At 41.9% G+C, this 27,795-nt stretch overlaps 1 protein-coding gene across 3 annotated transcripts in view; it reads left to right on the forward strand.

Moving 5' to 3' along the window:
• The first annotated feature begins 4 nt into the window (after nt 1-4).
• The window catches only part of itpk1b (inositol-tetrakisphosphate 1-kinase b), a 59,694-nt gene continuing 31,903 nt past the window's right edge, over nt 5-27,795 (forward strand). Inside the window, exons 1-3 of one of the 3 annotated variants that reach the window (XM_021584932.2) lie at nt 5-360; nt 3,309-3,490; nt 8,829-8,853. In XM_021584932.2, coding sequence (XP_021440607.2) covers nt 3,396-3,490; nt 8,829-8,853 — 120 coding nt within the window. In that variant the 5' untranslated portion in view covers nt 5-360; nt 3,309-3,395. Of the gene's footprint in view, nt 361-2,494; nt 2,881-3,308; nt 3,491-8,828; nt 8,854-27,795 lie in introns of those variants that run through there. The other 2 variants (XM_021584931.2, XM_036962621.1) reach the window with 2 other exon arrangements.

A 27,795-nucleotide genomic window follows, 5' to 3' on the forward strand; every position in this document is an offset into this window, starting at 1 on the left:
TCGTCACTCGTTCATCCCGCAATGATAGTGTTTTCAGCCACCGATAATTTATGGGTGCTTTGCTACTGTCAATTATGAGTGCATGTCTACTTATATTAAATATATAATTATTAATATACGCCTACTGTATGAGAGCTAGCTAACTAACGTTAGCCTGCCTAGCTGGAACTTCTGAAGAAGGAAAATGTTTTATTTCTAGAATTTCCAAAAAAGGACAACCAATAGCTACTTTCCTTAACTGAGGAATTGGCAACACTGCCCGGAGTGACCATAATTTTATACTCGCAAAGCCGACTAAAAATGAGGGCTGAGGATGCAAACTTCCCTTGCTTGGCTAATAATTTGGACCACCCACACAGGGTAAGTGGACGAGGGTGTGTCTTTTAAGTGTTTGACCGCACACTGGAAAATATTAGCGTCATTGCAGGAACATTGACACTTCTGGTCTTCCAATTTTGCCTTGGAAAAAAATGGTATGATACGAAATCATTTTTTTTGCATAGTGCATCATCTTCAAATAATGTTACAAAAAATGTAAACTAAAGAGAAGTACAACTTTATATAAGATGCATAATATAAGGTGGCACACATTGATAAATGTTTGGAGCTTAAGTAAATTAATGTAAATTAATTATACAGAACCTATTGATGTAGCGTAAGAGTCTATATGCAGTTATTTATTGGATGACTGTGGTGTAAATGACTGTTGTGTAAATACCCATCAGCCCTATAAATTACATATTGGCTTATAGAGAAAAAACTATTCCATGTGCCGAAACCCACTCCAATTTGCATAGATGATCAATCTCTATTGCAATCCACACTGCCCTTTCCCACCTGGAAAAAAGGAACACCTACATGAGAATTGACTACAGCTCAGCACTATAGTGCCCTCAAAGCTCATCAATTTTATTTTACTTTACCTAGGCAAGTCAGTTAAGAACAAATTCTTATTTTCAATGACGGCCTAGGAACAGTGGGTTAACTGCCTGTTTAGAACGACAGCTCGGGGGTTTGAACTTGCAACCTTCTGGTTACTAGTCCAACGCTCTAACCACTAGGCTACTCTGCCACCCCAATAAGCTAAGGACCCTGGGATTAAACACCTCCCTCTGCAACTGGATCCTGGACAGGCTGACCCCAGGTGGTAAGGGTGGGTAACAACACATCTGCCATGCTGATCCACAACACAGGGGCCCCTCAGGGGTGCATGCTCAGTCCCCTCCTGTACTCGCTGTTCACTCTTGACTGTACGGCCAAGCTCAACACCATCATTAAGTTTGCCGATGACACAACAGTGATGAGACAGTCTATAGGGAGGAGGTCAGAGACCTGGCAGTGTGGTGCCAGGACAACAACCTCTCCCTCAAAGTGATCAAGACAAAGGAGATTATTGTGGACTACTGGAAAAAGAAGACTGAGCACGCCCACATTCTCATCTACTGAGCTGCAGTGGAGCAGGTTGAGAGCTTCAAGTTCCTTGGTGTCCACATCACCAACAAACTAACATGGTCCAAGCTCACCAAGATAGTCATGAAGAGGGCACGACAACACCTATTCTCCCTCAGGATACTGAAAAGATTTGGCATGGGTCCTCAGATCCTCGAAAGGTTCTACAGCTGCACCATTGAGAGCATCCTGCCTGACTGGTTGCATCACTGCCTGGTATGGCAACTTCTCGGTCTCTGAAAGCAAGGCACTACAGAGGGTAGTACAAACGGCCCAGTACATCACTGGGGCCAAGCTTCCTGCCATCCAGGGCCTCTATACCAGGCGGTGTCAGAGGAAGGGCCTAAAAGAAGGACCTATTGTCAAAGACTCCAGCCAACCTAGTCATAGACTGTTCTCTCTGCTACCGCACTGCAAGCGGTACCGGAGCGCCAAGTCTAGGTCCAAGAGGCTTCTAAACATCTTCTACCCCCAAGCCATAAGACTCCTGAACATCTAATCAAATGGCTACCCAGACTATTTGCCACAATGCGAATCACTGTATTTGGAATACATATTGGCTTATAGAACAAAAACAGTTCTGGGTGCCGCAGTAAAAGTATTACAGGGAATACTCACTATGGTCTGTAGCATGTATATATGGTGTCATTTCATGGGTCTCTCAATAATACCGATTGTTGCTGGCCTTTTACTCCTCCCATTCCGTGGTGGCCCATTCTATCTGGACGGCATGTCTCAACTTCCCCCAACACCTGCCTTTAAAGCTAGAATCCTTAGTTGTTACGTCTGTTTTTTAAAACTTGTATTTTAGTTTTTGTATATTAATGATATACAGGTATCTGCCTAAATAAAAGAAACATCAACCTAAAGTGTTTTAGGGCGTTGGGCCACCACGAGCCAGAACAGCTTCAATGCACCTTAGCATAGATTATACACGTGTCTTGAACTCTATTGGAGAGATGAAACGCCATTCTTCCACTAGAAATTCCATCATCATAGTGTTGTGGAAAACGCTGTCCCAGGCGCCGCTCCAGAATGTCCCATACGTGTTGAAATGGGTCTGGTGACTGAGACGGCCATGACATATGGTTTACATCGTTTTCATGCTCATCAAGGCTATAAGGACACGATTGACAACCGATATATTATTTCAGAATTCATTAAAATTAGGGTAAGGTTTGGCTGTCGGTTTAAGCGTCAACTGTGTCCTTATAATCTCCCCAGCAAGCTAGTTAACGGTATGCATAGTTGTTTAGGGCTACATAAAGGAGCTCTATTCGAGAGCGTGAGTACGCAGTCAGGTAAAATCGGAGAAGAGATCTCCGTGCAGTGCTTGGTCACCACTTCAGCTTGAACAACCAGCCGAACGGAGAATGGACAGCTATCAGGCTAGCTAGCTAGGTGGAATTCAAAGAGGACATGTGCTAGCTGGTAGCTATACATTTTATTTAACTTTTTATGGATTCATTCCGAAAATCAGCTGTGTATTTGCTTCTCCTCGAGCTTTGTCATCATCCCAGTGAATGTATTTAGAAACCACAGGCTAAGTAATGCCTTGCTTTATGTGGCGCATCTCTAGAAATTAACGTTAGGCTAGCTGCATTTCCGAAGAGACTATGAGGGGGGCTTTTGGTAAATGTTCGTTTAGGTAGCTAACAGTCATTTACAATTCAGTTAAGTTTAGCTAGGTAGACATTATTGTTATGGCTATAACTAATAGTTTGCTACTGCTAGCTAGAGACGTTGCAGCTTTGCGAGTCAACTTATTGGTTAGGGCTAACTAGCTAAGTTAGTACGTCCTGTTTCCTCACATGGCCAGGCTAATACGAAATACAAAGTCATTTCTCCCTCCCCTCTAGGTTCGTGTGGGACGACAGTTTCCTGTTTTCGCCAGTGTCCAGGTTGATTCGACCATAACTTCTGGATTGTGAACACGCGAGGTGGAGATGCAGACTTTTTTGAAAGGCAGAAGAGTGGGTTACTGGCTCAGCGAGAAGAAGATGAAGAAGCTGAATTTTCAGGCCTTTGCTGATTTGTGCAGGTAGGCTACTGTATGTGCTGACAACAATGTAGCTACTGGTGGTTACATTTCAGTCTACTGTACAGTAGTTACAGTCCTGGAGGGATACAGCCAGCTATCTGGTGCGAGATACATTGTAGTAGCTTGTACTAGTAGTGGTGTAGCTATTTGTTACAAATATCCAGTCTTAAAAACATAGGTAATCACTTCTTTAAATGTGCCCAAATGGCGCTACTATTTTATTATGACCTCAAGAACCAAGTGTTGCATCCATCTTTTCTTGTTTTAACTGATTATATTTTGGAGGAGTACACATTTTGAACATTAATTGAAGAGGATATTACAAATTCAGTGTGAGCTCAATTTGCATATATCATGCAACAGTGTCTGCTGACCGTTTTGGAGCACTGTTAGGCCAAGTGCATTTCTCAGTGTACTGCCTTTTTTTGTAGGAAACAATCACAGGGATTATAGTGACCTGAGCAGTCTCACAATTTGAGCAACTTGAGCCTGCTGTGAGGTTGCCCGTTGGGCAGGTTATAAACAATAAATAAAAACATTTGAAAATAATTTCATTAGTCAGTTTTTTTCTGGTTATGTGTAAATAGCTACTTAGAATGTCCGGCTAAGTGATCATAATCTTCGGGCAATGAAAATCAATCAGATTTAGATTTTACTCTCCTGTGTTTAGTGTCGCATGCTATACTGATTTTTTAATATTTTTTTACACAAGCAAATTAAAAATGTTTCGGTACTATAATTTGTTACTTTCGGTAGTTCTGTCAAATGTGTCTCAAGGATCAAGTCAGTCTATCAGCGCAGCCGACTTATTATAGTGCACACCGTTTCTTCTCCATTTACTCATTGCTAGCCTGCACTGTGAGTATGGGCTGCACCATGTTAACTTCTGTGCAGCATGAGTTGGGAGCTAACACACTTGAATAATGTGACATGGCATACAAAAGGTTCAAACTGTTCATTACTGTTCGCAAAACAATGTCTATACAAGCTAAAACCTTTACAATGGAAGAAGATACCTTTTAGTTTCCAGCTTTGTAGGCTAACTTTATTTTCTAGCTGACAGCTAACGCTAACATCAATTCACTACCCTAGTACTTTGTGATAACTCCATAACTCAAAATAAGCTGATTTCAAAGCTGATTGCCAACAACTTTATTCATTCACTTATTCAGTCTCTCTCACCCAAAGTTATTTATTGCCTCAGCCTGCATTGTGAATGATGTGATTACTGGTTAGAGACAAGGCGGCAGGTAGCCTAGTGGTTAGAGCGTTGGGCCAGTAACTGAAAAGTTGCTCGATCGAATCCCCGAGCTGACAAGGTAAAAATCTGTCGTTCTGCCCCTGAACAAGGCAGTTAACCCACTGTTCCTCGGCCGTCATTGTAAATAAGAATTTGTTCTTAACTGACTTGCCTAGTTAAATAAAATACTCTTGGCTGATTAGAAGGATAAAGTTAGAAGCTAATGTTGAACGGAGCCTGACCTCGGCAGGAGCATTTAACTGAAATTTAAGCTAGCTATAATCAAATGATAAGTTCTCATAATACAAATACCTTTTTTTTTTTATAGAGAGTAGTAAGACAGACAGTGGTGAGTCAGGCTGCAGATACACAGAGAGAGGAAGTGTTGAAGCAAACAGGGAGAGGTTAGTAGTACAGTGGTTCCCAAAGTTGAGGTAAATAAGTAGGGAAACAACATGTATTATTGAGTAGAACATGCAAGGTAGTGATGAAGAGTGTTTATTTTATTTTTTATGCGGTTGTGGTGATATAGTGCCATCTGTTGGGAACTAGAAACAATTGCATAATAGGAACTATTACAAATGGATGATCCTTGAAAATAAATATTAATGCTTGAAAAAGTCATTAAAGTACTTGAATTTGACTTGACAGTGTACGAACCCTGAATGGTTTTCACCTCATAAGGCTGATAAGCAACCCGATTGAGCCAGCACAGATTATGACAATGTAATCCACCAAACATTTTTAATCTCTTCATAACACTCCAACCAAAATATTTCCTCTGGAGGATGGCTCAGGTGTACTACGTAGGCTATAGGGAGGTGCTGTTATGGCTGGTGTGTGTAGGCCAGGGATGGGTTTGGATTAGTTGTAGGAACAATCAAATGTTCTGAGTCTTGCCTACTCTCTTGGAAAATATAGTTCAGGAAAGTGACAGGAACAACTTGTTTCATGTAGTAGTAGGTGGCGGGTTACCTCCTTGCTCTACTGTCTACTCCACAAATTGTTGGTTTGGAATGTGCATGGTGGCGGTGGCCTAACATACTCACCCTTCACTGTTGCTGCTAGCTGTAGTTCATGTTGCGGGCAATGGCCTGGAGTATAATTTCAGTTTGACAAAGTGAAAATGTGTCTAGGAATTCCTGTCTGGTTTCATTTTCCTGTCACACAATCACTTTTACCTCATATCTGATGACAGGTGAGCTATTCTGCTCAGTCTCTCCTAGTTCTTCTATTGTAGTGGGTTTTCCCTGCAGTGTACTTCTTGGGAAAATATTAAAGGTCTTATTTGAAGAGGAAGAAGAAAGATGAAACATCCTTGTTATCTACTTCTGCTCCTGTATTGTAAAAAACAATGTGTTGTCATTTGCACGCACACGGTGCAGGACACTGCAACTGTACTGCAACATTTCTGTGACATTGGAATTATAAAGTTAGCTCTCCAGTGTTGACGTTACCATTGGGTGTGTTACACATTAGGTGTAAGCTCCATGCTCACCCTCATGAGGGGAAATCAAATTGTGGTAGTTTTAGACATTAACAAGATTGGCTCAGTCTCCTAGTCACTAATTGCTATGTTTAATTGAAGTTATATACTAACCACGTTTATTTTCATATGCACCTAAAAGGTTTATGACACACAGTAATTAGTGTTAGATCAATGTCTGTTTTAGCCAGTAGAGTATGTCTGTCCCCAACATCTGCCTAGACTCTATTCAGCCCTCCTCACAAGAGTGCATCTGGGACACTGAGTGTTCCAAAATGGAGATGGTCGTGGAGAGTTGTCTGGGCCAGCTGGTTGTGGGGGAGATCCCCGCTGGTCAGAGATGAGGTGTGGTGACGCTGTTGGCGTAAAGGACTCCTGCTTTAATAATGCCCATAAGCTGGCAGAACTGTTTACCTTTTATTAAGGAAATGAAATTACTGTCTGGACCCCCTGCCTCTGGACACAAGGGAAGCTCTGTCACTTCCTCCTGTCAGGACAGGATTAGGGGGATCTCTCACTCTGGATGCACACACAGGTGAACTGAATAAAGATATGTTCTTCTTGGATTAGTGTTCCCCTGACCTCTCACCTTCCTGCCATCCTATTGGCTTGATGGAGAATTTGTTGTGAACATGAACTTGTGTGTGTGTGCACGTGAGCTTTTGTTTGACTTTGTTTAAATGTGTGATTTGTAGGGGAGAGAGTTAAAAGCCGACATCACCCTGCACTATCAACTACTTCCTCGTGTGTCAAGCCCAAACAAAAAGCTTGGTCTTGGCAACTCTGCTTGCCTTATTAATCTTCCCTCCTTTCCTTTCGACGCATGGACCAGGCAACAATATGAGAGCTAGAATGAAACCAATGACCCCATTCACACACCATGAAACGGGCCAGCTGCAGTATTAAATATCCACATTGTTGTAAATCAGTGAATGGCTGCTCTACTGTTACCATGGGGCTGTGACCTGGGTGCAACTGTGTTCTTGTAAGGATTTGGCAAGTCATTGGTGTAGTAGGGTTTGTTGTTTTACCCCTGGGCTATTGGCCTATGTTTTGGAATTATTATTTTAGGTTTTTTTATAAGGTTATTTCAGTTGGCCATTTTTTTTGGGGCTTCTCATTCCTTTTTCATAAACCATTATGTAATTTTTTTCCTGTTTTCTCCCCAATTTCGTGGTATCCAATCGCTGCAGCTTCCGTACTGACTCGGGAGAGGCAAAGGTCGAGAGCCGCGCTTCTTCCAAAACACAACCCAACCAAGCCGCATTGCTTCTTGACACAATGCCGACGTAACCCGGAAGCCAGCCGCACCAATGTGTCAGAGGAAACACCGTAAACCTGGCGACCCCATGTCAGCTTGCACTGCGCACGGCCCACCACAGGAGTTGCTAGTGCGCAATGGGACAAGGACATCCCTGCCGGCCAAACTCTCCCCTAACCCGGACGATGCTGGGCCAATTTGTGCGCCTCCCGGTCGCGGCTGGCTGCGACAGAGCCTGGACTCGAACCCAGAATCTCTAGTGGCACAGCTAGCACTGCGATGCAGTGCCTTAGACCATTGTGCCACTCGGGAGGCTACATAAAAATTATGCGGGGGGCACCACGGACACCCAAAACACTTAAAAATATTTATATGTATAGGAAACACTGCGCATAGCCTAGTGTTCATGCTCTCACCCATGTTTGTATGTTCAGATTAGTTGGACTTGCATGTTCTCACTACTTGATGACCCCTAAGATCTTTGCATCACTCGTTTTTGATAAGTAAGGAAAACATCCGCTACTACTTCTGCTTGTTTGGGCAGACTGAGGTGGATTTGAAAGACTGTCAAGTCTTTTAGAGGAACATTGTGGTTTATTATGTTAGAACCGCTGGAAGTCTCTTGCACAAACGCCACTGAGTATTTCTCTCTTGTAGACTGTCTGCACGTTGCCTAGCAACCCACTTTTTTTTCTTTTTTTTATATTTTTTTATAAATGTCCTTCAAAAGTTAAGACTGTCCCTGGACTCCCAGACTAAAGCAGATGGAGCTTATTTGACCTTAACAGCGATATATTTATGAATTCCTATAACATATTCTATTCTTGAATGTTATGCCACTGTGGTTTACATTCCCAGAATTAAGTTTTACCGTGTGTGTGCTAAATTGAAACAATAATGCCAAAATCAGTTAGATTTAGTATTATCCACTACATGCATAAATGGAACAGTTGAGTAGCCCTATGCCATTTTCAGTATGTTTTGTGAGACAAACTCAGGACTCTTAAAGCCTTAAAGTGGTGGGGGGTGCATGCACTTTCTATCTTGGTTTCCTTGCTGACCATCTCTGCCCTTGATGTCCATAATCTTTTGATGGTGTGAGATTCCCCATACGATTGGGAGCCACTACAGAATGCTAGAACATAAATTGGTGTGTGGTGACACAATAGTGTATTTTTATTCTGTTGTAATATGTAACACTGCAGGAGAAAGTGCATTTGTTTTAATGTCTGCAGAGTTGTCCAGTTAATCTGTTGGCGTTTCGGCAGTGCTCGCTCTTTCCCACCTCCACGTTTTGATGTTTAAATAATGAGTGAATGTATTTTGATTTATTTTTTCTTATGTCTTTCAGGAAAAGAGGAATAGAAGTAGTCCAGGTAAGTTCAATAAGACTTATTAACCCAATTATTGGGTACACTTTTTTTCACACATTTGTGCCTTTTTTTTAAATGGAGATTAAAAGCTTCTTGAACACGTGGTTTCAACACACTTGGAAAGTTTAGGGTTTATCCATAGTATAATGCTGATGGAATAGCCTATCCCTAGATCTTTTTTTATTGTTTATCATATTTTTTTTACACACCATACAAGTTGTTCCTGTTGCCTGACGAAGATCTGGTGTTTGTGCCCAGAGAATTTTGTGTTATGCTGTGTACTGTATGAGGCAGAGAGGGCATGGTTCATATCGCAGGGGTGGGAGGGGACATTAATGCAGAATTCTACGTTTTTCACACAGGATAAAATATGCGTAAACATTTAGCTGCATTTTTGTTTTCTGCTCTGCATCAGACTCATATTGTGCTTCAGTTACATCTCCACTTGAGTGAGAATTTAGACAACGCTCTACTTTTTTCTCCTGTACTTTTCTCAGTGTAACCTACTTTTTCTCTGGTAAAATCTACTATTAACTTAAAGCAAAATATTTTGGAAATGTAGCTGGCTACGTTCTTTCTATGATAAACATTAGAAATATAATTGAGGTGCTGAGTTTTTGCAAAGAAATGACTGGCTTTACTTGTGGCATCTAGCCAAATGGCGTTGTACTTCTCATGAGTCCCTACAGCTAATGAAAATGAAGCTGTTTTCTGCCGAATTTGTCGCAGTCATGTATTTTCTGTCAACAAAAAATGTAGTTGCAGGAGCCTGATCACTCCATTGAATAAAAAAATACTTTGAATATAATACAATTTAAATGGTTTAAAACACCATTTTTTTTTATTTTTATGGTTTGCGCTCAAAATGCAGATTTCTGAACTCTAACGTGACCCTTGGCGAGAAAGGAAGCACTGGGGGAAGAACAAGACTGATGAGCACAGTAAGCCACCCTCATCCACTTAGGCCAGGCTCTTGAATGGATATCAGACAGTGCAAGTATACAGTGCGTTCGGAAAGTGTTCTGACCCCTTGACTTTTTCCACATTTTACGTTACAGCCTTATTCTAAGATTTATTAAATCGTTTTTTTTCTCAATCGACAATGTAATGACAAAGCAAAAACAGGTTTTTAGACATTTGTGTTAATTTATAAAAAACGTAAATATCACATATACAGTCGTGGCCAAAAGTTTTGAGAATGACACAAATATTAATTTCCACAAAGTTTGCTGCTTCAGTGTCTTTAGATATTTTTATCACATGTTACTATGGAATACTGAAGTATAATTACAAGCATTTCATAAGTGTCAAAAGCTTATATTGACAATTACATGAAGTTGATGCAAAGAGTCAATATTTGCAGTGTTGACCCTTCTTTTTCAAGACCTCATAACTTCTGGGCCACATCCTGACTGATGGCAGCCCATTCTTGCATAATCAATGCTTGGAGTTTGTCAGAATTTGTGGTGTTTTGTTTGTCCACCCACCTCTTGAGGATTGACCACGTTCTCAATGGGATTAAGGTCTGGGGAGTTTCCTGACCATGGACCCAAAATATCGATGTTTTGTTCCCCGAGCCACTTAGTTATCACTTTTGCTTTATGGTAAAGTGCTCCATCATGCTGGAAAATACATTGTTCGTCACCAAACTGTTCCTGGATGGTTGGGAGAAGTTGCTCTCGGAGGATGTGTTGGTACCATTCTTTATTCATGGCTGTGTTCTTAGGCAAAATTGTGAGTGAGCCCACTCCCTCGGCTGAGAAGCAACCCCACACATGAATGGTCTCTGGATGCTTTACTGTTGGCATGACACAGGACTGATGGTAGCGCTCACCTTGTCTTCTCTGGACAAGCTTTTTTCCGGATGCCCCAAACAATCGGAAAGGGGATTCATCAGAGAAAATGACTACACCCCAGTTCCTCAGCAGTCCAATCCCTGTACCCTTTGCAGAATATCAGTCTGTCCCTGACATTTTTCCTGGAGAAAAGTGGCTTATTTGCTGCCCTTCTTGACACCAGGCAATCCTCCAAAAGTCTTCACCTCACTGTGCGTGCAGATGCACTCACACCTGCCTGCTGCCATTCCTGAGCAAGCTCTGTACTGGTGGTGCCCCGATCCCACAGCTGAATCAACGTTAGGAGATGGTCCTGGCACTTGCTGGACTTTCTTGGGCGCCCTGAAGCTTTCTTCCCAACAATTGAACTGCTCTCCTTGAAGTTGATGATTCTATAAATGGTTGATTTAGGTGCAATCTTACTGGCAGCAATATCCTTGCCTGTGAAGCCATTTTTGTGACTTTGCAATTAATTGCAATTCATCTGATCACTCTTCCTTAACATTCTGGAGTATATGCAAATTGCCATCATACAAACTGAGGCAGCAGACTTGGTGACACAAATATTAAATTTTCATTCTCAAAACCTTTGGCCACGACTGTACATAAGTATTCAGACCCTTTACTCAATAATTTGAAGCACCTTTGGCAGTTATTACAGCCTCGTGTCTTGGGTATGACGCTACAAGCTTGGCACACCTGTATTTGGGGAGTTTCTCACATTCCTCTGCAGATCCTCTCAAACTCTGTCAGGTTGGATGGGGAGCGTTGTTGCAAAGCTATTTTCAGGTCTCTCCAGAGATGTTCGATCAGGTTCAAGTCCGGGCTCTGGCTGGGCCACTCAAGGACACTTAGAGACTTGTCCTGAAGCCCCTCCTGCATTATCTTGGCTGTGTGCTTAGGGCCGTTGTCATGTTGAAAGGTGAACCTTCGCCCCAGTCTGAGGTCCTGAGCAGGTTTGCATCAAGGATCTCTCTGTACTTTGCTCTGTTCGTCATTCCCTCGATCCACATCCAGAGTCTTGTCCTGAAGCCACTCCTGCTTTGTCTTGGCTGTGTGCTTAGGGTTGTTGTCCTGTTGGAAGGTGAACCTTCGCCCCAGTCTATGGTCCTGAGCACTCTGTTCATCTTTGCCTCGATTCTGACTAGTCTCCCAGTCCCTGCCACTGAAAATAAGTCCTTCTATAAGCTTCTCCCATCTCCACAGAGGCACTCTGGAGCTCTGTCAGAGGGACCATCGGGTTCTTGGCCACCTCCCGTACCAAGGCCCTTCTCCCCCGATTGCTCAGTTTGGCTGGGCGGCCAGCTCTAGGAAGAGTCTTGCTGGTTCTCAACATCTTCAATTTGAGAATGATGGAGGCCACTGTGTTCTTGGGGGCCTTAATTGCTGCACTATTTTTTTTTTTGTACCCTTCCTCAGATCTGTGCCTCGACACAATCCTGTCTTGGAGCTCTACGAACAATTCCTTCGATCTCATGGCTTGGTTTTGCTCTCACATTCACTGTCAACTGTGGGACCTTATGTAGAATGGTGTGTGTGCCTTTCCAAATCAAGTCCAATCAATTGAATTTACCACAGGTGGACTCCCAAGTTGTAGAAACATCTCAAGGATGATCATTGGAAACAGCATCCACTGGAGCTCAATTTTAAAGTCTCAAAAAATTGTCTGAATAATTATGTAAATAAGGTATTTCAGTTTTTTTTATTTTTTTAATACATTTCTAAACCTGTTTGCGGTTTGTCATTATGGGGTATTGTGTGTAGATTAAAACACTTTAGAATAAAGCTGTAACATAACAATGAGGAAAAGTCAAGCGGTCTGAATACTTTCTGTAGACATTCTAGGTAGCTGCAGCCCAATATGGCAAGTGGGTGTATGAAAATGAGTCAGCTAATTGGGCAGATGTATTGCCTCTCAAAGCTGTTTTGCGTGGCTGATTGGGCTGCACAACGTGTCGCTAAGCCAGCGACCAGTGCACTGGTGTTGTATTGACGTGCCTGCCAATTTGAAGTGTTTCTTACTGGGTATCACGGTTGTGACCCTGGCGGGAGCTAACGTGGCGGAGCAAAAAGGATCACATTTTTATTTCAGTTAGGATAGCAGCGTACACAAATAACTAATATTGATAAACATCTAGCTGTCACCTTGATACATACAGTTGAAGTCGGAAGTTTACATACACTTAGGTTGGAATCATTAACTTGCTTTTCAACCACTCCACAAATTTCTTGTTAACAAACTAGTTTTGGCAAGTCGGTTAGGACATCTACTTTGTGCATGACACAAGTAATTTTTCCAACAATTGTTGACAGATGATTTCACTTATAGTTCACTGTATCACAATTCCAGTGGGTCAGAAGTTTACATACACTAAATTGACTGTGCCTTTTAAACAGGTCGGAAAATTCCAGACAATGATGTCATGGCTTTAGAAGCTTCTGATAGGCTAATTGACACAATTTGAATCAATTGGAGGTGTACCTGTGGATGTACAGTGGGGCAGAAAGTATTCAGCCACCAATTGTGCTAGTTCTCCCACTTAAAAAAGATGAGAGAGTCCTGTAATTTTCATCATAGGTACACTTCAACTATGACAGACAAAATGAGGAAGAAATATCCAGAAAATCACATTGTAGGATTTTTAATGAATTTATTTGCAAATTATGGTGGAAAATAAGTATTTGGTCACCTACAAACAAGCAAGATTTCTGGCTCTCACAGACCTGCAACTTCATCTTTTAAGAGGCTCCTCTGTCCTCCACTCGTTATCAGTATAAAAGACACCTGTCCACAACCTCAGTCACACTTCAAACTCCACTATGGCCAAGACCAAAGAGCTGTCAAAGGACACCAGCAACAAAATTGTAGACCTGCACCAGGCTGGGAAGACTGAATCTGCAATAGGTAAACAGCTTGGTTTGAAGAAATCAACTGTGGGAGCAATTATTAGGAAATGGAAGACATACAAGACCACTGATAATCTCCCTCGATCTAGGGCTCCACGCAAGATCTCACCCCGTGGGGTCAAAATGATCACAAGAACGGTGAGCAAAAATCGCAGAACCACACGGAGAGCTAGTGAGTGACCTGCAGAGAGCTGGGACCAAAGTAACAAAGCCTACCATCAGTAACACACTACGCCGCCAGGGACTCAAATACTGCAGTGCCAGACGTGTCCCCCTGCTTAAGCCAGGACATGTCCAGGCCCGTCTGAAGTTTGCTAGAGAGCATTTGGATGATCCAGAAGAAGATTGGGAGAATGTCATATGGTCAGATGAAACCAAAATATAACTTTTTGGTAAAAACTAAACTCGTCGTGTTTGGAGGACAAAGAATGCTGAGTTGCATCCAAAGAACACCATACCTACTGTGAAGCATGGGGGTGGAAACATCATGCTTTGGGGCTGTTTTTCTGCAAAGGGACCAGGACGACTGATCCATGTAAAGGAAAGAATGAATGGGGCCATGTATCATGAGATTTTGAGTGAAAACCTCCTTCCATCAGCAAGGGCATTGAAGATGAAACGTGTCTGGGTCTTTCAGCATGACAATGATCCCAAACACACCGCCCGGGCAAAGAAGGAGTGGCTTCGTAAGAAGCATTTCAAGGTCCTGGAGTGGCCTAGCCAGTCTCCAGATCTCAACCCCATAGAAAATCTTTGGAGGGAGTTGAAAGTCCGTGTTGCCCAGCAACAGCCCCAAAACATCACTGCTCTAGAGGAGATCTGCATGGAGGAATGGGCCAAAATACTAGCAACAGTGTGTGAAAACCTTGTGAAGACTTACAGAAAACATTTGACCTCTGTCATTGCCAACAAAGGGTATATAACAAAGTATTGAGAAACTTTTGTTATTAACCAAATACTTATTTTCCACCATAATTTGCGAATAAATTCATAAAAATTTGATATTCTGGAATTTTTTTTCTCATTTTGTCTGTCATAGTTGAAGTGTACCTATGATGAAAATTACAGGCCTCTCATCTTTTTAAGTGGGAGAACTTGCACAATTGGTGGCTGACTAAATCATTTTTTGCCCCACTGTATTTCAAGGCATACCTTCATCAGCCAAGACCTCAGAAGAAAAATTGTAGTCCTCCATAAATCTGGTTCATCCTTGGGAGCAATTTCCAAACGACTGAATGTACCACGTTCATCTGTACAAACAATAGTACAAAAGTATAAACACCATGGGACCACGCAGCCGTCATACCGCTCAGGAAGGAGATGCGTTCTGTCTCCTAGAGATGAACGTACTTTGGTGCGAAAATTGCAAATCAATCCCAGAACAACAGTAAAGGACCTTGTGAAGATGCTGGAGGAAACATTTACAAAAGTATCTATATCCACAGTTAAACGAGTCCTATATCGACATAACCTGAAAGGCCGCTCAGCAAGGAAGAAAGCCACTGCTCCAAAACCGCCAGTTAGCCAGACTAACTGCACATGGGGACAAAGATCTTACTTTTTTGGAAAATGTCCTCTGGTCTGATGAAACAAAAATAGAACTGTTTAGCCTTAATGACCATTGTTATGTTTGGAGGGAAAAGGGGGAGGCTTGCGAGCCAAAGAACATCATTCCAACCGTGAAGCACGAGGGTGGCAGCATCATGTTGTGGGGGTGCTTTGCTGCAGGAGGGACTGGTCCACTTCACAAAATAGATGGCATCATGAGGAAGGAAAATTATGGGAATTTATTGAAGCAACATCAGTCAGGAAGTTAAAGCTTGGTTGCAAATGGGTCTTCCAAATGGACAATGACCCCAAGCATACTTCCAAAGTTGTGGGAAAATGGCTTAAGGACAACAAAGTCAAGGTATTGGAGTGGCCATAGAAAGCCCTGACCTCAATCCTATATGAAATTTATGGGCAGAACTGAAGAAGCGTGTGCGAGCAAGGAGCCCTACAAACCTGACTGTTACACCAGCTCTGTCAGGAGGAAGTGGCCAAAATTCACCCAATTTATTGTGGGAGGCTTGTGAAAGGCTACCCAAAACGCTTGACCCAAGTTAAACAGTTTAAAGGCAATGCTACCACATACTAATTGAGTGTATGTAAACTTCTGACCTACTGGGAATGTGATGAAAGAAATAAAAGCTGACAAATCCTTCTCTTTTACTATTATTCTGACATTTCACATTCTCAAAATAAAGTGGTGATCCTAACTGATCTAAGACAGGGAATGTTTACTAGGATTAAATGTCAGTAATTCTGAAACTGAGTTTTTTGTGTTTGGCTAAGGTGTATGTAAACTTCTGACTTCAACTGCACATGCAGTCTACTACTCTATGGGGAGGGTATGAATGGCAACAACACTGGGACACCGTGCCTTTCGCTCCCCCTTGACAAGCACTCCTGTCTGTCAAAGGCGTGGGGAGTAACTACCTAGTAGCCAATATCAGGGTGACGGTCACAGTAAGCACTTACTTACAACACATGAAGCAACAGTACAGCCATAATCCAATACTTTGAATAAAAATAAACAATTGTCAGTTTTATAACAAAAAATATACTATTTGTGTTAAACTAATAGGGAAATACGACTCAGATTCATCCTCTGGCTTAACAGAAGTCCAAACTCTTATGATTGGTAGCCCAATGTACGGTAGTTGCATGGTAAGAAACAGAAGGATAAAAAGAACAGCTCAATTAAAACAGTCTAACCTACCGAGGAGTGCTTTCGACACCAACTAATTTCCTTTCGACACACCCACTCGCCCATACTCCAGTTGCCATATTGGGATGCAGCTAGCTCCTTCTCAGACGGCGTGGACGTTTCCACTTCTTTATGATATGACACAACCGTTGATGTCCAACCTTCCCAATTCTCCCTCAATCAATTCTATTCAGCACCAGGAGAGGACCTATCTAGAGAGGGGGTTCAGGGGGGTAGTTTACACACCATACTCCCAGATATTCTACTGTAAACGTCCGGTGGTGGAAACTGTACATATTTCCTCCGTCCCCTCATGGATGCCTCTTCTCTAAGCTCCCCAGGCCCATTTTCTGTATGCCTAAGAGGATGCAGGAGCAACATGCGCACCACCAATCATGGGCTTCCTGCCTGGGGACTCGGTGTTCAGTGTATTGGTGGTGCGACTCGTCACATCTCAGGACATTTTCAACAACCAAACTTCTGTATTCACATTAGAGGTTGACCGATTAATCGGAATGGCCGATTTTAATTAGGGCCGATTTCAAGTTTTCATAACAATTGGAAATCTGTGTTTTTGGGCGCCGATTTCCGATTATTTAAAGTAAACACAATTTTTTGATACCTTTTTTATTTGACTAGGCAAGTCCGTTAAGAACACATTCTTATTTTCCATGACTGCCTAGGAACTGTGGGTTAACTGCCTTGTTCAGGGGCAGAACGACAGATTTTCACCTTGTCAGCTCAGGGGTTCCAATCTTGCAACCGCACAGTTAACTAGTCCAACGCTCTAACCATTGCACTCCACGAGTAGCCTGCCTGTTTCACGAATGCAGTAGAAGTCAAGGTAAATTGCTTGCTAGCATTAAACTTATCTTAACTAGTGATTAGGATTGATTTGTTTTTTATAACTACTAATCCAGTTTAGCAGGCAATATTAACCAGGTGAAATTGTGTCATTTCTCTTGCGTTCATTGCACGCAGAGTCAGAGTATATTCAACAGTTTGGGCTGCCTGGCTCATTGCGAACTAATTTGCCAGAATTTTATGTAATTATGACATACATTGAAGGTTGTGCAATGTAACAAGAATATTTAGACTTAGGGATGCCACCCGTTAGATAAAATACCGAACGGTTCCGTATTTCACTCAAATAATAAACGTTTTGTTTTCGAAATGATAGTTTCCGGAATCTATCATATTAATGACCAAAGGCTCGTATTTCTGTGTGTTATTATGTTATAATTAAGTCTGATTTGATAGAGCAGTCTGACTGAGCAGCAGTAGGCCCGTAATCATTCATTCAAACAGCACTTTTGTGCGTTTTGCCAGCAGCTCTTCGCAAGCACAGCTCTGTTTATGACTTCAAGCCTATCAGCCTAATGGCTGGTGTAACCAATGTGAAATGGCTAGCCAGTTAGCTGGGTGTGTGCTAATACTGTTTCAAACGTCACTCGCTTTTAGATTTGGAGTAGTTATTCCCCTTGCGCTGCAAGGGCCGCGGCTTTTGTGGAGCGATGGGTAATGATGCTTCGAGTGTGGCTGTTCTCGATGTGTTCCTGGTTCGAGCCTAGGTAGGGGCGAGGAGGGGGATGGAAGCTATACTGTTACACTGGCAATACTATAGTGCCTATAAGAACATCCAATAGTCAAAGGTATATGAAATACAAATGGCATAGAGAGAAATAGTCCTATAAATACTATATTAACTACAACCTAAAACCTCTTACCTTGGAATATTGAAGTCTCATGTTAAAAGGAACCACCAACTTTCATATGTTCTCCTGTTCTGAGCAAGGAACTTAAACGTTAGCTTTTTTACATGGCATACATTTTTACATGGCAACACTGTTTTTGCATTATTTAAACCAAATTGAACATGTTTCATTATTTATTTGAGGCTAAATTGATTTTATTGACGTTTTATCTTTAGTTAAAATAAGTGTTAATTCAGTATTGTTGTAATTGTCATTATTACAAATTTAAAAAATCCCGAATTTTTAAAAACATTTTTTTACATTTTTATTTTTTTAATCGGTATCGGCTTTTTTGGTCCACCATAAATCGGTATTGGCGTTGAAAAATCATAATAGGTTGACCTCTAATTCACATTCGGGAGGACATTACCTTTGTCTTTCATTGAGGGAAACACTAGTGACCAACCTTTTTGTAATGTGCACGCACATGTTTATTTTATTTAACTAGGCAAGTCAGTTAAGAACAAATTCTTAGTGTGCACTTTGGGAACCTTTTTAACAGAATGTGACTAGCAGAAAGGGTGTTGTATGTGGAGGATGAGGGCTGCAGTAGATATCTCAGATAGGGGGGACGGAGGCCTAAGAAGGTTTTATAAATAAGCATCAACCAGTGGGTCTTGCGACAGGTATACAGAGATGACCAGTTTACAGAAGAGTGCTGAGAGAAGGACAGTGTACTGTCTACCATACTCCCAAGTACTTGTATGAGGTGACTACCTCCAAGCTCTAAACCTTCAAAGGTAGTAATCACACCTGTGGGGAGAGGGGCATTCTTCTTACCAAATCACATTACCTTTTGCTTTGGAAGTGTTCAGACTAATGTTAAGGGCATAGAAAGCTTGTTGGACCTTTGAAGAAAGCTTTGTTGTAGAGCATTTAACACAAAATCCTGGGAGGGGCCAGTTAAGTATAATACTATCATCTGCTTATAAATGGATGAGAGAGAGCTTCCTACTGCCTGAGCTGTTTTGTTGATGTAAATTGAGAAGAGCGTGGGGCCTAGGATCGAGCCTCGGGGTACACCCTTTGTGACAGGCAGTGGCTGAGACAGCAGATGTTCTGACTTTATACACTGCACTCTTTGAGAGAGTACTCCTTAGCCGGCCCACAAGAATGGAATGGTCTACCGTATCAAAAGCGTTTGGCCAAGTCCATTAAAAAAATAGCAGCACAACATTGTTCAGAATCAAGGGCAATAGTGACATCATTGAGGAACTTAAGGTTGCAGTGACACATCCATATCCTGAGCGGAAACCAGATCGCATACCAGAGCGAATACTATGGACATCAAGAAAGCCAGTCAGTTGATTATTGACAAGTTTTTTTACAACACTTGATTAACTGGGCAAAATAGAAATAGGCCTATAACCGTTAGGATCAGCTTAAGCTCCCCCTTTAAATAAATGAGTAACCGTGGCTGCCTTCCAAGCAATGGGAACCTGCCCAGAGAGGTGCAGTGAGGAACGAAGTTTGTGTAGTGTGTGTCTGTCCCAGGGCTCATAATAGCTCTCTGCAATCTGTTCGTCAACCCAAAATGCTTGGTCTTCCAGGCTTCCGTTTCAAGGCAAAAAAAAACTAGCGTAGACTCTTGGAATTATCTTGTTTGAACAACTTAGTATCTTGTCAAAAGAAATAATAAATTGTTAGTATCTGGTTCAACGTCGTTCAAACGAGAATTGTTCTTTTGTCTAATTATGCCTAATTTGATATGTAGCTTTTCAAAACATTGATTGTTTTTTTCTGTCTTTATTATTAACTTGCAGAGCACATTTTCCATGCACAATGCACGTGAAGCTTGTTGGGGTTTACTTCTGTGTGCAAATACTTTCACAGCTGCAGTTTGAGCTTATTTATTCCCTTTTATTCATGAAAAGAAGGTGATACTGGCCTTTTTATTTATGATATTTTAGCTTAATTATATTGATTTATATTATGGTGTATCTATTCCAAGAAAATCAGTCATGGGCAGCAGTGAACTGGAAGGAAAGGCGGCCAAAGGAAGTGTTGGCTTTGGGGATGACCATTGCAATATACCTGCTGGAGCGTGCGCTACGGGTGGGTGCTGCTATGGTGACCAGTGAGCTGAGATAAGGTGGGGCTTTGCCTAGCAAAGACCTGGAGCCAGTGGGTCTGGCGACGGATATGTAGTGGGGGCCAGCCACCGAGAGCATACAGGTTGCAGTGGTGGGTAGTATATGGGGCTTTGGTGATAAAACGGAGGGCACTGTGATGGACTTAGTTTTACTAGCATTTAAAAAGCAATTGGAGGCCAAGGAAGGAGTGTTGTATGGCATTGAAGCTCTTTTGAAGGTTTGTTAGCACAGTGTCCAAAGAAGGGCCAGATGTATACAGAAAGGTGTCGTCTGCGTAGAGGTGGATCAGATAATCACGAGCAGCAAGAGCGACATCATTGATATATACAGAGAAAAGATTCGGCCCGAGAATTGAAACCTGTGGCACCCCCATAGACTGCCAGAGGTCCGGACAACAGGCCGTCCGATTTTGACACACTGAACTCTCTAAGAAGTAGTTGGTGAACCAGGTGAGGCAGTCATTTGAGAAGCCAAGACTATTGAGTCTGCCGATAAGAATGTGGTGATTGACTGATTCGAAGGCCTTCGCCAGGTCAAGACGGCTGCACAGTACTGTCTTTTATCGATAGCGGTTATGATATTGTTTAGGACCTTGAGCGTGGCTGAGGTGCACCAATGACCAGCTCGGAAACCAGATTGCATAGTGGAGAAGGTACGGTGGGATTCGAAATGGTCAGTGATCTGTTTGTTAACTTGGCTTTCGAAGACTTTAGAAAGGCGGGGAAAGATGGATATAGGTCTATAACAGTTTGGGTCTAGGGGGTGGCACCTTCGAAGAGGGGGATGACCGCGGCAGCTTTCCAATCTTTGGGGATCTCAGACGATATGAAAGAGGTTGAATAGGCTAGTAATTAGGGTTGCAACAATTGCGGTAGATCATTTTAGAAAGAGGGTCCCGATTGTCTAGCCCAGCTGATGTGTATCGATCCAGATTTTACAGTTCTTTCAGAACAACAGCTGTCTGGATTTTATCCTAATGTTAGAATGTAGAATATAAACTAGATATAGATTATTGTGGGTTGGGTAGGCTAAATAATTACAACCATATAGCCCTAATTAAACAAATAATGATAATGGAAACAAAATATTCTGTGAAGAGCATGCCCAACACTTGTGGCTAAGCAGTATCAGAGTGAAATTGTAGCCGGAGTGAGGGCATTTTTTTTTATCTGCTAAATTATTCCCTGCACCTCTCTCCACACTCTCACACACTTACATGCTCTGGTATTCAAAAGCAGCCCTGCTTTAGGCTATCAAAGAAGTGTCAATCATATCAATGGATGGAATCAGTGAATGAATGGTTGCAGCAACCATTACATTGTCTGACAAACTACATAACAAATTAGGCTTAATTAGACAAAATAACAATTATATCGTGTGAATGACTAAGTGTCTTTGAACGATTTTAGTAAAAATAAACAATTGTTATATTTCCTAAGCCTTTCAAACGGGATACTAAGTCGTTCAAACAAATTCCAAGATTTTTGAATTTATTGGGCTTCTGTAGCTTGATGAGGAAATGGAGAGCTATTTATCTCTCTGCCTCTCCTTTTGTGCTGTTTTTCTATGCCGTCTTTTGTGTTCTTTCTTATGTTTTTTTTCCTGAAGATATCTTCAGCACGCCCAGACGGAAAGATGTCCTGGGAATGGTCCCAAAGTAAGCAGCGCTTTGTTTCTGAACGCTCTCAACCCTCATGGGAGGCCAGCAGATCGTTACAGCCCAGAGCCTGTGGCGCCCACACCCCTCGCCTCTTAATACACTGACCACACACACACACACTTGTCTCTACAACCACCAGGGCTATCTCTGTCCTCTCCCATGCTCAGACTCAGCTGTTTCTCATAATTTTAGCTGTGCTGTCACTAGAGCTGGGACAATAAACTGAAAAATGATTGACACCGACCATAGCGATCACGTGGCACAGGCATTTTGCTAATATAATTCGTTATGATAAGTAACCTATACTCGAGCAATGTGAAGTTAGAAATGGAATATGTTTGATAATATGGTTGACTGTTAATGGGACAATTGATGACCACAACCATCAAACTAGTAGTAGTAGTTTAACCCCCTAAGGTCGATGTCTGTGCCCACATGAACATCTAATTAGCATAATCCCCATAAAAATCTGTCAGTTTTAAGCTAGAGATCTGTCTTTTCGCATTGGATGCTTCTCAGTCCACTGCATCCGCCTATGTTGTGCTTCTGCGATAAAAGGTGACAGAGCTAGAGCGGTATTTGTCTTCTCACAAAACTGTCTGTAGCATCCGAATGGTTTGGCCTACAAACTATTATGAACTCTATGGAAAGATGAGACCAACACGATCGTGTTCTCCATTTTGCTTTATGACCCCCACAAGTGTCTTGGGACTCGTCTGAAGTCGGTTCAGCCAATCTACCAACTTCTGTCTGTAACTTCCAAACAGTTTGGGCTGCACACTAATATGACCCCTCTGGGAAGGTGAGACTCTCTCACGAACATGTACATGTCAGTTCTGTTTTGCTCTAGAACACCCCATATGCCTCACGACTCATCTTAAAGTCCCTCGGTACCAATTGAAAAAACAAATGGAAGTATATTCAGTGGGGCAAAAAAGTATTTAGTCAGCCACCAATTGTGCAAGTTCTCCCACTTAAAAAGATGAGAGGCCTGTAATTTTCATCATAGGTACACTTCAACTATGACAGACAAAATGAGAAAGAAAAATCCAGAAAATCACATTGTAGGATTTATAATGAATGTATTAGCAAATTATGGTGGAAAATAAGTATTTGGTCAATAACAAAAGTTTATCTCAATACTTTGTCATTGCCAACAAAAGGTATATAACAGAGGTCAAACGTTTTCTGTAAGTCTTCACAAGGTTTTCACACACTGTTGCTGGTATTTTGGCCCATTCCTCCATGCAGATCTCCTCTAGAGCAGTGATGTTTTGGGGCTGTTGCTGGGCAACACTGACTTTCAACTCCCTCCAAAGATTTTCTATGGGGTTGAGATCTGGAGACTGGCTAGGCCACTCCAGGACCTTGAAATGCTTCTTACGAAGCCACTCCTTCGTTGCCCGGGCGGTGTGTTTGGGATCATTGTCATGCTGAAAGACCCAGCCACGTTTCATCTTCAATGCCCTTGCTGATGGAAGGAGTTTCCCACTCAAAATCTCATGATACATGGCCCCATTCATTCTTTCCTTTACATGGATCAGTCGTCCTGGTCCCTTTGCAGAAAAACAGCCCCAAAGCATGATGTTTCCACCCCCATGCTTCACAGTAGGTATGGTGTTCTTTGGATGCAACTCAGCATTCTTTGTCCTCCAAACACGATGAGTTTAGTTTTTACCAAAAACTTATATTTTGGTTTCATCTGACCATATGACATTCTCCCAATCTTCTTCTGGATCATCCAAATGCTCTCTAGCAAACTTCAGACGGGCCTGGACATGTACTGGCTTAAGCAGGGGGACACGTCTGGAACTGCAGGATTTGAGTCCCTGGCGGCGTAGTGTGTTACTGATGGTAGGCTTTGCTACTTTGGTCCCAGCTCTCTGCAGGTCATTCACTAGGTCCCCCCGTGTGGTTCTGGGATTTTTGCTCACCGTTCTTGTGATCATTTTGACCCCACGGGGTGAGATCTTGCGTGGAGCCCTAGATCGAGGGAGATTATCAGTGGTCTTGCATGTCTTCCATTTCCTAATAATTGCTCCCACAGTTGATTTCTTCAAACCAAGCTGCTTACCTATTGCAGATTCAGTCTTCCCAGCCTGGTGCAGGTCTACAATTTTGTTTCTGGTGTCCTTTGACAGCTCTTTGGTCTTGGCCATAGTGGAGTTTGGAGTGTGACTGTTTGAGGTTGTGGACAGGTGTCTTTTATACTGATAACAAGTTCAAACCGGTGCCATTAATACAGGTAACAAGTGGAGGACAAAGGAGCCTCTTAAAGAAGAAGTTACAGGTCTGTGAGAGCCAGAAATCTTGCTTGTTTGTATGTGACCAAATACTTATTTTCCACCATAATTTGCAAATAAATTCATGAAAAATTCTACAATGTGATTTTTCTGGAAAAAAAATTATCATTTTGTCTGTCATAGTTGAAGTGTACCTATGATGAAAATTACAGGCCTCTCATCTTAAGTGGGAGAACTTGCACAATTGGTGGCTGACTAAATACTTTTTTGCCCCACTGTATGGACACTTTTTTTAGTGCCAAAAATTTGAGGTTAAATACATGCATACAAATACCAGTCAAAAGTTTGGACACCTAGTCATTCCATCGTTTTTCTTTATTTTTACTATTTTCTCCATTGTAGAATAATAGTGAAGACATCAAAACTATGAAATAACACATGTGAAATGATGTATTAACTGAAAAAATTGTTAAACAAATCTAAATATATTTTAGAGATTCTTCAAAGTAGCCACCCTTTGCCTTGACAGCTTTGCAGATTCTTGGCATTCTCTCAACAAGCTTCACCTGGAATTATTTTCCAACAGTGCACAGTCATCCCAAACCATCTCAATTGGGTTGAGGTGGGGTGATTGGAGGCCAGGTAGGTGAGTAGGTGTGTCCAAACCTTTGACTGGTACTGTATATCTCTCAGATATAGGACAGACACTTCAGAACAAACTTCCTTTTAGATTTTTTTTTTTTTTGGGGGGGGGGGTGAAACTGTTGTTCAGTGTAGTGAATCTGTTATTCAATGTGTTTGTATGGGATGATGGCAGTAAAGGCCCAAAAATAATTTTTCATACAGAAAATGTGTATGTATATTTTTTAATACTTCAAGGGGTCTAACATGCTGGCCACACCGCTCGCGTTACAAAATACATTTACACAAACATGTAATTCAATAATTTCATCCAAACTGCTCGTCTGTATCTGCAGCGTCTGCATAGCCAGGCCTTAAAATAGGACTTGGTTCTATTTTTGTCGCTTGATGCGCTGTAAGTTCCGCCTCTCCCATCTCTTCATTGGCTTTTAGGAGCATATACCCACTTGGGTGATTCTGAAAACTGAGCTGAAGTCCACACGCCAGTTCAGGTGGTGGTTAATGCACCTTGGTTAGTTGCCAACTGCCATATAATGTCCACAGAAGACTGAAGGAGAGATTACTAGAAATGTTCTAAATTTCCCCCCTTTTATCTGTGGATTAATTGTCAAAGTAGAGAACACACGATTTTGTGTTACCCAAAATGGGTAAAAATTCTACAAAGATCCCTGAAAAAAAGAACCTTGTGCGTTGTAAGGTAAAATAACAACCCAATGTTTATATCCCATGACAAATTAGCTAGCTAGCTAGCTGAATGTCCATGAATGTTTCATGCGTTTCGACCTGACCCCAAATTTAATATAGTTGGTTCAGAGTTTGTTTTGATATTTCCACTTGCTTGTCCTGATCCCGGGCCCTGTGTAGTCAGCATGTTAGAATTCAAAATCGAATAGCAAAATAATCATTGGAATTACCTTCTTAAAACAGCTCCCAATAGCTTAGTTAGAATCCCCCTCCCCGTCTTAGACAGGGCTTAGACTCTTATGAGTTAAAGGATAATGTATATATATTTTTAAACATGGTTAACATTGTTTATAAAGTTATTGTTCTATTTATCGATATTGCATCAGTGCTGTTTTTAATACCGACTTCTGATCCTGATATTTGCAAACATCTTGGGGCAGTTGGATGAGCTGACAACCATTTCAAATTAAATGTTACACAGCTAGAGAAACATGACAATGTCATCTTACAGGTCTGTGTGCTTTCCGGAGAAGTCTGTAAAATCCCTAGATGATAATGGGTGGAATCAGTCACAATATAGTGAGCCAGTCTGGTCCCGATAGGCCTGTTTGTTTTGAATTGTGATGTTGCCTTCAAGACTCCTTTTTGTACAGTAACTGTACAAGGACAGCTCTTATCTGTGTTGTTGCTCCTGTCTGGCTGTGGTGAATCTGAGGAAGAGGTGGTCTGATCAAGGTTAAACCCACTCCACTACACACACACCATCAAGCTGACCCTATTGCTGACCCTGTTTATAACAGCCAAGTCTTTTCTAGTAGACTGGTGGTTAACAACATCAATAATGGCAACCAAAATAATCATATGCTATACTCCATTTTGCCTTGCATAAACATCTGCACAGTTCATTTTCCTGTGAACAGGGCTTTATCGTTCCCTTTTGATGCAGTGTTTGGGTAACTTTTACATTTTCAGTTTTTCTGGGAATAATACCTCATTCATGGGACTCACTGATTTAAAGGCTGACAAAAAATGACTAGAGAATGTTGTTCTATTTTAAGCAAAGGAGTTTGAACCTTTCCTGCTGAGAGCCTTCCTGGGGCCATGATAGCCAGTTTCCTCCATAGGCCCACTAATTGTAATATCACTCGTTTATTGGAGCAGAGCTTGCAATAAAGCAACATCTATGTCCCTGTTTTGAAAGTCAGTCAGTAATGTCAATGGCAGAGATTTAGGACATCTGGAGGGCATGGCAGCGATTGTGACGACATACTCTGTGAACAGACCTAAATCGGTCGGCCCTTAGGGAGCTTATTTCATATTTCCATTTCTAGTGTGGGAAAAACTTCAGGATTTCTCTGAGGGGGAAAAAGTCTGAGGAGGAAGAGTAAGGTTCCTCTATCTTCATCCTTTTCATTCATATATCCACAATCTGTCCTTTCTTACTCTCTCCCTCTTGTCCTCCTCTGCCCTCCATTCATGCTAATCATTTCCACAACCTCATTAATATTGACCCGTTTGCCCTGAGCTCATGAGAAAGCAGCCTTCTCCCAAGGCAGCCTTCTCCCTATGTTTCGGAGCTGATCATATTAACCCACCAGACTTAGGGGAGGCCAATGTTCTCTGCTAGCAAGTGGAACCGGGCAAGGAAATGGACAACGTTGCTTCCCAGGAAAACATTTTGTAAAATGTTTATCATGCGCTGAGTGCTAGGGAATTTCAAGTTAATTTCCTGGTTGTTACTGTATCTCTCCCACTGATCAAAAATAGTAATTGTATATCATTTTAATTGTAGCCCACTGAGATTGATAAGACTCACTCCGTAAAGCATTATGTAGCTGATATTCCTCTAGTCTATTCGGAGTAGCTACTAGTCAGAGGAATCCAACATTTAATGAGAGAGCTCTTTTGGATTTCATTTTACAGCTTAGTTCAGGGACTCAAGTTTAATCGACTGCACACTTGAGGTAACCAGTTGGATGCCTATTGCAGTGATTAAACAATACCTGTGTGTATGGGGAATACTGACTGACTGGGGGATTTTAGTGTCTTCAACCCACCCATTGGGTGTGGTTTGAATGTATAATTAGTAAGGATGCAGCTCTTGTCTATTTTATGAGCACAAAACATTAACAGGATTCCATCCCTTTAGGGAAGAAATGTTACTGTTCCTCCTCCCTCCAGTTCCATCGCTCTGTAGCATGATCTTAGGAGGCCTATGTTTTTTCACTCATGGTGAGGGGGAACAAATGCTCTTTATCTAGATCTCTGCCAGAGATGCTCATCTCTGACCTGTTTTGACCTCTAGCACTGTATCACCCCAGCCATCTGCCCTCTCCTGTGGACCTGGGTGAGGGTGAGACTCGTTGGCATGAGAGGGG

The sequence above is a fragment of the Oncorhynchus mykiss genome, chromosome 25, assembly GCF_013265735.2.
Source record: "Oncorhynchus mykiss isolate Arlee chromosome 25, USDA_OmykA_1.1, whole genome shotgun sequence".
In the NCBI taxonomy this organism is placed as follows: Eukaryota; Metazoa; Chordata; class Actinopteri; order Salmoniformes; family Salmonidae; genus Oncorhynchus; species Oncorhynchus mykiss.